Here is an 11,032-nt window from a genome sequence, read left to right as displayed (position 1 = left end):
GACGCCTTGACAAATGCCTTCCGACAAACCTAATAACAAAGCCCTAAAAGAAATGAACCTCATTTCTTAAACATAACCCAGAATAGCCTACTGCACTCCCCACCATGCACACCAGACTTCTCTCATTTCACCTTTGCCATACTGCTTCAAGCTGGAGCCAGCTGATCTGCAATCAAAGAAGGTGGGGAGGAAAAGTTACCATCACTGTAACTCTTTGTTTCCCTAACTGGCTAAGTAGGATATGGATCCCATCATTTGAAAACAGATCAGCTACCCACTTCTTTCAGAAATGCAAGAATAGGAAATATTTATGACACAAAGCAAAGGACGTGCAAGCAATTTACAGATAAAAAGTCCCAGAGCAAGGTAAATGAGGCAACTTCTAATGAACACCTTCTGGAATCCACAGAAATATTTATGAGAGAGAAGAAATCCGTGATTCCACAGACCACCTGAATTTTCCAGCCTCAAGCTGGTACCATAGAATAAATGTAATTGCAAAGCAATTCATGTTCACATTTCCCATTTGTAATTTAAAAGAGTTTTAAGTCAGCAAGACAACAAGTTCAAGGTATTCCGCATGTAAAATAAGAAAATCAAGGATGTGTGTGGGGAAATAACATATTTTATACATGGCGAGAGAGATACAGAGCACAGATCCACGAAGAACAAAACCTGGAAAAACAAAACAGGCCCAAGAAACCTCAGCTCCAGAAAATAAAAAGGGAACAAACAAATCCCAACACCAATCACATGGAGACTACAAAAGGGATTAATTGGAAGGCAATCCTCACAGCTCAGGAATGCAGACTACAACTGTAGACAGACTGCTTTGTTCAAGTCCTTTTTTCAACAGCCTATCTCCACTACACACACAACCTGCTGATTGACTAATAATTTGTCCCATCCTTCATGGAAAAGTAACCCACAGAAAAAGCCTAGGGGAAATAAAACCTCTTTTGTATCATCTCTAACAATTATACCACAATTTTCTTTTAAACTATATACAGTCAGAGAACCTAATTCCATAGTAGTTTAAAATACCTCGCAGAGGGTAGAAGCATTGGCTTTATTTGGGCAAGGGCAAGATTATTGCAATAACACACATCACCATAGTTACTCATCTTGTTAATGTTGCCTGCAGATAAAGAATTCAAATTCTCAAGTGGATGAACTGTGAATAATCTTGAATATGGGGAAATTAAGGCAGGAAATAAAAGAGTTAGTAGCTCTAAACCATGCAGTTAATTAAAATGGAAGTTGGAGAAGGAATAAGACTAATGTTTTCTTCAGTGCTTAAGCACAGAACTTCTGATCTCCAAAAATGAGACCTCTATGGATTTGAGAGGATTGAGTTCACTTTCTCCAAACCCTCCTCTCCCTCCCTCTCTCTATCAGCTGTTCTTGCTGGAGGAGGTAGGGAAAGTAGTATTTGCAAAGAGTACTAACAGTTGATTGCTATTTCACAGTCACGACTGTATTGGGCCATACACATCTCAGAGGAAATGACTGAGACTTGAGCTCTGTCTCTGGCTGGTCAGTTGTTTCTTCAGATTCCCGACAGATTGCACAGGCACTTAGCTGGTGCCTGGAAAATGAATACAAAGTGCCAGAAGTTTATTATTACACCTCCTGCTGTGTCTCCAGACATCTGCATAGAACAACCACCGCAGGATCAGTCTCTTCCTCTTTCACCAACGTTTGACGAAAGGGTATTTGTTACTTCCATATGTGTACTCCAGAATCAAATATTGAGTCAGCAGGGAGACATACAAAGAAGCTCCACCACTGAACAGTTTTACCAAATATGATTTTTAATGAAGATATCCAGGACATGTTTTATTCCAGCAAAACAGTTTTCAAGTTACAAGACTGAAGGTGCATATTTATGAATCCATGATGCAAAATTTGACACTTTTGTGTAGACACCAGGGAAATTTGGTCTTCCACATCCATAACCCCAGCTAACAATGCCAGTCAAAAACCATTTTCCATCTCCATTGCTTTGACATGACAATGGTCCACCAGAATCACCCTAAAAAGAATATATTGAGTTGTATATGTTTACAATACAGATTATTAAAACTGGGACAACATTCCACAGAAGACATTTTGCCTGAGTAATTCCAACAGTTATTATATTTTCACATATATTTTCACATTCACACAGTTCAAACCATCAGATAGTCAACAGGGTTTTTTTTCAGTGAAAGCTAGAGCATCTTGAAGATTCCAGATCTCCATTATAAAAAAAAGTACTTTCACTAGTATTTTAGCAGTACATTTACTACTATTTTAGTAGTAAATATATATGGTTTATATAAATTTTATATAATATAATACAGTATATATTATATAACATATGTAATATAAAATATATTATACAAATATATATCATGTGTGTATATATATAGTTTTATTACTATTCACTAGAAGTAAATTCAGAACTTCACTTTTATTATCTTTCAGCATTTCCAGATCAGATTTATCATACATTTGAAAATTTATGCCGAGTTGTCTGCATCTTATCAGATAGCCCTGTAGTTCCAAGTTGGGAGGGGTCCTGAAAAGAGACAAGCTAGTTTCTCAGTTTTTTCTTCAACTGAGAGACTCTTGTACCAAAAATTGCCTGACTTCGACTTGTTACTGGGACTTGCAAATTGACCGGCCCATGGCCTGCAGCCAAAACTTAGTGATGCTGTTCATATACATAATGCAGCAAAACTCTGAAAACACCCAGATGACAGATTTGCTGATAGATAACTCTTACATTGCTGTTTTTCAGAACCAAAGTGTATGGACCATAAAGTGGTTTGCCAGTCAGTTCTTACACCTCATCATGCAACAGTGAAAGACGAGATAAACTCTACGCAAGGTGTGCTAAGATACATACTTTGCATCCATCTCTTTTCCCAGACATTAGTCCAGCACAAAACATCCTAGCTGTGATAATCCCGTATGTGGAATGACATAACGTTTGGTCAATAATTTCTACCTCTGCTTTCTGAAGTATTGCCGAACCTTCATTATCTGGAAAAAAAATTGAAAGAAGGATGATTCAACAGAGCTTAGCATTTTACTCATCTATTGAAAGGCAAAACAAGAATCTTCAGAAAATATCCACAGACACTTTTGACATCCAAGTTATTCCAGATTCCAAACAACTAACTGCAACAGCACAGAAAACCACTTAAGTATCAGGTATTTATGTAATGTGAGCTTGGTCCTTTGGCCACACCAGATACAATGGCATAACCACTAGGGCTTGCCAAAAAGCTTTTTCTAATGCCTTTTGCAAAATGTCTCAAGATTTCTTAATTTATTCTCTTCTTATTTTTAAAAGGAAATAGGATTTTACAAAGGTATTTGGATCATCACAAGACAGATTTGCAATTAGAGTGGTGTCTCTGAAGGGGCTGGATCCAAAATTAAAATGAGTCAGAGTTACAGAATACAAATTGCTCTTTTGGTAGCATAAAGAACTTGAACATATCTCAAATTTGGCCCCATCTGTCTGACAATTTGCTAAAATACCTCTTTTCTGTAAAACACATACTTCTGGAAAAACAGAATTAAACTGAATTGTCCCCTCCTTTCAATACAACAGCTCTAATAATATCACCAGGTGATCTTCTCGAGATCTGGATATAGCCAAAGAAACTTCACCAACATATTCAAATATGCAAGCGCTGGTTTACATCATGAAACTTTGTTGCAGAATTTGATGAAGCTGGTATGTAATAAAGTATACTCAAAAAATACTTAAAAGACTGATTTGGCAATCAAATTGTATAAACCAATGAAGGGAAAAGAGGGGAACAGGGAAAAGAAATCTCTTTTTTGAGGCATCACATTTATCTTTCAAATAATCAGCTTTTAAATTGTACGGGTGACTAACCAGTAGGCCAAAGAGAGACACTGCACCACACCACACGTCTGTAACCACCATCCTTTCCTGGTAAGGTGGTTGCACTTGGTTCGCAACCATATATTCTCTCACAGCTATTTATAGAGAGGCTAAATGTGCTTTGGCAGGTGGTAATTCTGGCTGTGAACACCAAGTCAAAATACTGGAGGTTAACTACCTGTCGCTGCCTTGCACCACACATGTGCCTCTCTGGCGGAGTGTCCAGGCTGGCATGGTGCTGGCAGCCCCGAGAGGGCAGCCCTGCAGGTGCAGACAAACCACCTGGGCCAGGCCTGTGCTGGCAGACCCGGGGCTTGGCACGGTGGCGGTTACACGATTTACGCCGAGAGAAGCCATCACACCTACAGTTACACTGGAAGGGCTTTAGGAAAGCAGCCACAAGAGGGGCAGAAGGTACCAGCATTCGTACCAGGGAAGAGGCAGCTCAGGACAAGGTAGTGGGAGGGCCAGGCCTACCCCTGCCCTGGGGCAACCCACCATTACTGGGGCGGCCATTTTGTCAATGGGGTGGCCATTTTGTCAAGGCGCCACAGGGCTGTTCTGCGCCACAGGGTGCCACAGGGCTGTTCTGCCTACAGAGGCTGGAGGCAGGAGGAGGGAGACAGCAGTTTCATCCTCCTGCGGCAAGCAGCAGAAGGTCCATTTAGGTGTGCTACCACACCTCCAAGAATAACACAGGGGAAAAACAATACTGTGTTATTTCAGAGTAAGTGTAGCTCCCTGCAAGTCTTAGCTAACAGCACGAGCACACGGGACTTCCAGATCCACAGGACCAGCAGCCAGTTTTCCTGAGCATATGAAGGTATGTGCATGCAGGAACCTACTTCCATAGGACAGCAAATTCAAAACATGATTTTCTGCACAACTCAGCCATTGAACAAAAGCAGGTGTCCGGCACACACACCCACAGCTGTGAAGGCTGCTGTTTACCTGGGAACAAAATTAGCTTGACTGAAGCTATAAAACTCACCCATTTCCTGCTTTTGGCCCCAACCTGTTATCCAGCACTTGTCACCACTACGGACTTTGTGCGAAAAGGGAGGCACGCAGATCGGCTGAATGACGTGGCTCATTGTGTCCGGCCATGGCTTGCTCAGCTGCAGCAGTGCAATGTCATAGTCGTAGTTCCTGCTGTTGTAATATTCGTGGACGATGATCCGTCTCACCTTAGATACAAACTTTGCACGGCCTTGCGTTTGCATTCCCAGGTGAGCACGCCACGCTCTGGGGTCAGCCAGCCTGGTCGGGAGCAAAAAAACAAGCCACCTCTTTAAAAGTACCCCAAAACACCCCCCAAGAGCAGGGCAGGTAAAAGATGAGGGCACATCCCGCCTCAGTGTGGTTCACACTCTGGATGATAAAGGTGTTTGGGGATGCTGGCGATGTTTGGGACAGAGTTAGGGGGAAGACTGCTTACTTGCTCCCTTGAAAGCAGTGAGCTGCAGACACAAGCCATTCTTTCGATATCACTGATGCCCCGCAGTAAGCAGCTCCCACAAAATGGAGGCTGACCTGCCAGGGCCATTCACCTTCCTCAGTGTTCGTACCGCCTACAATCCGAGAGATGGGATTGCTGCTCTTGCTGCTGCCACAACCTGCAAGGGATATTTCATGTTAGAATCTCCATCCCCAGTGCTTTCCTTTAATGAAAGTGCTTCCCACATAGGGCATGAAAGAATCTTGCACTTTGAAATGTTTTGAAATCTATTTCCTTGCCCCACTCTAATCAGAAAACTTCTGTATTTGGCTACTCTGTTCCTGAAACAAGAGGCGACTTCATAAAAAAAGGCACTGGCCTGGGAAATTTAATAAGTTTATTTTCTAGCTCTGCTACAGAAATTGGCCTCTAAATACTTCTTGTGTCAGAAATGTCAAAGGATCCATTGATTTAACAGGCATCAAAATGAATATATAAAAATGGACAATCCCTCATCTCTTTTTAATACTGTCAGCCCTGAACTGAAAGGAGTCCATCAGGAAGGAAGGAAGTTCAGCATCATCAGGACACTTATTTCTTGCCAAAACAGTGGGAACAATACAAGAAAAATGTTTATAGTAGCAGCCACATATGTGGAGTTTGGTAATTTATTATTTCAGAAACCAGGCGGTCCAATCAATAATTTGCATGGAAACAACTGAAAGTCTGAAAATGTTGTATATTACTAACTCACAGATGAAGAAGTCATGTCTCAGCACAAAAAGCTGAACACTGTAATTTGAAAAGCAACAGAGAAAGACCCCTCTGTAGGCCTTCGTGCCCATCCCTAGTGCATGCACATAAAGCCTCTGCTCAGGAGTTTTAGTCCCACACTCAGGTGTTAACACTTCTGGGCACTTTCCAGCACTCAGCCAAAGAATTGAAAGCAGCATTAATGTTTCCAAACACAAGTAGGCATATGGCTGGTCTTTTAAGATGTCCTACTGGATCCAAGGCAGATGCTGGTAGATTTGACATACAGGTAGCATGCCAGAAATAGCTGATGGCCGGACAAAATACCCGAGAATATTCAGTTTAAGCAACTAATCTTAACCCCACTTTTATTGCTACTGCAGTAACAATCACCTGTTCACTTTACAGCAAAAAAAACCTGAAAAGCTTGTACAGAGGTTACTTTAGGAAGATTTGAGACTAGAACCCAGCTTGATACTATGAAATATTGGGGTCTTCACAATGCAGAATAGCCAGAGAAGTGAAAAGTTTGTGGTTTTTATCTCATTGCAGTTGTGTCACTCCTGAAGTCCAAATAAAGTCTGACTCCAACAGAAGTACACTTTGTTGCCTGACACTGCTGCAGGCAACAAAAATGCTGTCTTACCAGCTAGCCAAGTTCACTCTGCAATTAACGCTGCTTCCCTGCTCCTTAACATAGTTACAATAAGCATTACAGCTGACTAAGTCTCCCCATAACAGTAAGCTCACCCTCCTAAAGAACTTAGGAAATTCTGCAACCAGACCTGAAGTAAACTAGTAGCTGATCATTACCCCACTATCACTGAGAGGATGCAATAAAAACTCAATACGCGCTGCATGAGTTGTACCCACTCCAAAGCAGGAAGAAATAAAGGGTTTATTGTGTAAAAAGTTCACAGTTCAAAAAGATGAACGTTTGAGAGGGACTTACTGCAGCTGCTTTCATCACTTCGATCAATACAGTCCACAGTCCCATCACACTTTGCATTTTGTTTCCTAATGCAAATGTTATTCCTGCACTTAAACGTGTGGTTGTTGCAAGGGACACCTGAAATAGTTGGGGGGGGGGGGGGGGGAAAGACTTGGCTCAGCTTAACACGTGAAGACATGTCTGAACAGATAAAAGATTCATACATGTATTAATAGATAGGAGGGAGCATAGCAAAAGAGCACTTTGACTGGGATGGCTTAAACTAATCTCTAAGTAGAATAAACTATTCAAGTAGAACTGCATCTATACTAAGGCTTGAATCAAGTTGGCCGAGTCTGAACAAAGATTTCCTCCCATCCTTTCCCATAGCACTAATGAACATGGATATAGTAGCGAAAACTTAGCTGTAGAGCAAGTGTTAGGCTAGAAAGATAAAACATCCAGTAGTCTGGAAAGAAGCCCTCCTTTATATTTCAGTATTAAGTATGAAATGAAAGATAGTAGTGAAAGCAGTCTTACTAATTGTATTCAGTTAAACTGCAACCCCAACCTTGGCATTTTCCTATTTCCCTGTGGCTCGCAATAAATGAGGCCACTCAAACCCAATCTATTCTTGTCAACACACAGAAGTATCCTGTAACCGTTTACACAGACTGTCTAGTCAAGCAGGTCAAAAACCATTACTTTTCTTTAAAAAAGTTACATGCAGCACTTCCCAGTTGTGCTCCCTTTTATATGTCATGGTGTCCATTTATTCTAAAAAGTTAAAGAAATGGCTGACTCAAAACTTTAGTGTGCCTAATGCTAAATTTATAGCTTCCATAGCATTTTAAACACATTAACCTTGTAACCCTGAACACTGCTCCAGAGAAACTATCATTTTTATAGTTATTTTACAGATGGTAAAACAGATCCAGGAAATAATTTGCACAGATTATTCTTTAAAGAGCTAAAATCTGGGATTCAGGCTTTAAATCTCCAGATCCTCATCCTGCACCCAGAGTACTTAATTATTCTGCCAGTATTTTGCTGAAACAGATGTTCATGAGCTCATTAAAAAGAAAGAGTTTTAAATCAATAACAGCTTGTTTATAAGCATATCAGAAAACTCAACAGAATTATATAGCCTGAGTTAGATTTGATAGTGCCTCTTAACTCTTTGAATACAGCATCCACTATTCAAGTCAGGATTGGACAGATGATAGAAGAGAGGAAAAAAAAATTAAAATTGAGAGAGTAGCCTTACTGTGAGTGCAGTTCTGCTCATCTTTTCCATTCTCACAGTCACTTACTCCATTGCAGACAAGCAGGTTATCCTGCATTGCGAAGCTGGAGTTACAGTTCCACTCAGGGAAAACTTTAAAAACATAAGTCAAATCAGCTACAGAAACATGCTTGTAGTGCTGACACTACCCTTCTGACTATGCCCAGGTACCACTTTCACAGCTTTACTGCATGGTACAAGGATGAGTACGAGTGCTACATTATGCATGGAGAAAATGGAGCACAAAAGAGTTCAGTGTCCTATCCCAGTTCACACATTGTCCCAAGTGGAGTGGTCCAAGTTCTAACCCTCTTTCACTATGGACATTTATTATCACTCTCATCTACTCTATGCACCACAATTTGTCATTCACCCCCAAAAATAAAATAACTAATCTCAAAATAGAACAGAACTTTATAATTAGCAGCATTTATCACATGAGGAAAAACTAAAATATAGCCTATTACAGCTATTTTTGCACATCTAACTTTCTTCCTCATTCTTTCCAGTATCATACCTTCTTCATTCTTAGTTTCGTCCCTTGTTAATTAACTGTGAATTAAGCACTCAGGAGACTGACTGATAGTCTGTACCTGGAGATACAAAGGAAGCTGGAAACATCTTTTTTTTTTTCTCCCCCCTAAAAAGATTTTCACCTTGTTCCAGCTGCCTTCTAAGATGAGAGAGTACATTCATCAGGTTTTCCAGTCAAGATCTCTAGTAAGTGAATACAAACCACAAAAGAGTTCATCGCTTTCATCAAAGCAGTTGTTTATCCCATCACAGCGCTGCATCTGCTGGATGCATAAGCCAGTAGAACACTTGAAATGTCCAGGTGGACATGCTGGAGATAAAACAAAACAAAACCAAAACAAAACAAAAAACCAAAAAACCAAAACAACTTAAAAGTTTCTTTTTCCCAAATATTGCCAGCTCATTTCAATTTACAGTCACTAAGCTGTTCCAAGGAATGATAAAGTTGATCTAAATTTAATAGTTGGTATGCATTGCCAGCACTTAAATTGAGTTCAGATGTTGACAACTGGGATTTAAAAAAGAAGAAAAAACATCTCTAAAGTTCCAATTCAGCTGTTACTGCAATATGTACTGCAGGCTCTACACTGGGACTGGACCGGATCAGCCAGTGTTTTATGGTGCAACGCAAGACAGCTTAGAATGCCATCTTCTTTTAAAGGATAGTCTCACTTTCAATAACCAAAATTTGCAGCACTTTGCAACTTCAGTTAGTAACCTGTATTGAGGTGACTTATGAATTAAATAAATGTTTGCCTTTTAAAATAAAATCATGAAGTTACCATATTTTTACATACTCCACATATATGCAATGCATAAAATTGCTCTAATATGACAAGTAGCTATGGCTGTAAACCATTGCTTCTCTACTACTTTAACAGCATGAATACATAAGATTAACATGGGGAAAAAGTATTAGTATACAGTTGTCTGTTTCAGGACTTGAAAAAACTCACAGTCAGTAGACTATTTTATCAACTTTTTGTGATTTTTTTTTCAGCTCAGGTTTCTGCTTGCACACAAAGTATTTAAACTGATGGAAACACTGGAATAAACAGTTGGTTATTTGGTATCCTCTGTTTATTACCTGGAAGTCTTTGTAGTAATAGAAACATTGCAAACAAAACCTTGGGGATGAAAACAAACAGGAACAGCAGACTGTTTGACTGCACGGTGGTCGTAGCCACGCAGGAAGCTTTAAGGACTGTGCAGAAGAGAGCAGACTGGGTGCATACAGGAAACCAGAGCATGCTGCACATGCCCACAATTCTTAGCTGCATAGCCTTGATGAGCTAGAAAAGGCTCTTTGTTTGCTAGTGATCTGACTTAGCAAGATTAGAAAAGAAATTAAACAAAAACCCAACAGAGAATTTCCTGTGTAAACCTAATTAAACCCTACTGGACCTGAAAAATGCTGCTTCACAGGTCTGAAATGCAAAGATGGGTTGAAAAAGATAAAATCCATCTTACGCTGGCTGATGTTATAGCTGCCGTACTCCACCAGAAGTGGCTTCTCTGAGACTTTTGAACTGCACTGAAGCTCGATGTTGACAGAAGAACTTGCAATGTGGAAGACTGTTTGGTGATCAACATAGTAACCGCAGTACCTAAAAGTGTTCAATGGAGTTCTAGAGCAGCCTTCACATCAAAATTACCTTACATACAATTTAATTGTCAACATCACTGAAATTCAGCAATACAGTCAGCTGCCATACTTTAATTAAAAACCAGAATCTCAAACAGTACCCAAATTCCCCAAAATGCTGGTCATAATCCTACATGAGCACACACATGCAAGCAGAATGTTTTGCCAGAAAGTCTAGAGGAATGGAAATGTAATGAAGAAATATGTCAAGACAAACATGGGTACTTTTGTCACCACTTCTGATACCTGTTTTCAAAAGATTCAGATTTTTGGGAAGACTTAAGTAAATTTGGTGGGAGGGGAAATGTCAGCACAGTGGAGAGCAACTTTAGGTGTTCTTGATTTTGAGGATTGCCCCTAAAGAAGAGTGCACAAAGGCATTGGGATAAAATTGGTCCCACTACTTTGGAGGCAGAGGGGAATAGATTTAGTGAAACTGAAAATATTTCTAAGTAGTCACACAGCCTTCATCCACCATTAACATTCCTGAAATTTACCTTTGAAAGTCATGTCTTCAAATAACTAGTCTAGATGAAAAA

The 11,032-nt window shown here is 40.1% G+C and overlaps 1 protein-coding gene across 1 annotated transcript in view; it reads right to left on the bottom strand.

The window, feature by feature from the left end:
* Positions 1 to 1,864: 1,864 nt before the first annotated feature.
* Positions 1,865 to 11,032, bottom strand: part of TMPRSS7 (transmembrane serine protease 7) — a 31,079-nt gene continuing 21,911 nt past the window's right edge. Inside the window, exons 11-18 of the mRNA XM_072851472.1 lie at positions 10,319 to 10,455; positions 9,051 to 9,158; positions 8,297 to 8,407; positions 7,051 to 7,167; positions 5,346 to 5,523; positions 4,899 to 5,167; positions 2,894 to 3,030; positions 1,865 to 2,035 (exon numbers count right to left, since the gene is read on the bottom strand). Coding sequence (XP_072707573.1) covers positions 1,865 to 2,035; positions 2,894 to 3,030; positions 4,899 to 5,167; positions 5,346 to 5,523; positions 7,051 to 7,167; positions 8,297 to 8,407; positions 9,051 to 9,158; positions 10,319 to 10,455 — 1,228 coding nt within the window. The remainder of the gene's footprint in view (positions 2,036 to 2,893; positions 3,031 to 4,898; positions 5,168 to 5,345; positions 5,524 to 7,050; positions 7,168 to 8,296; positions 8,408 to 9,050; positions 9,159 to 10,318; positions 10,456 to 11,032) is intronic.

This window comes from Ciconia boyciana, chromosome 1, assembly GCF_034638445.1.
Source record: "Ciconia boyciana chromosome 1, ASM3463844v1, whole genome shotgun sequence".
In the NCBI taxonomy this organism is placed as follows: Eukaryota; Metazoa; Chordata; class Aves; order Ciconiiformes; family Ciconiidae; genus Ciconia; species Ciconia boyciana.
The sequence above is the reverse complement of the archived record's forward strand: the minus strand, read 5'-3'. Positions and strand labels throughout refer to the sequence as shown.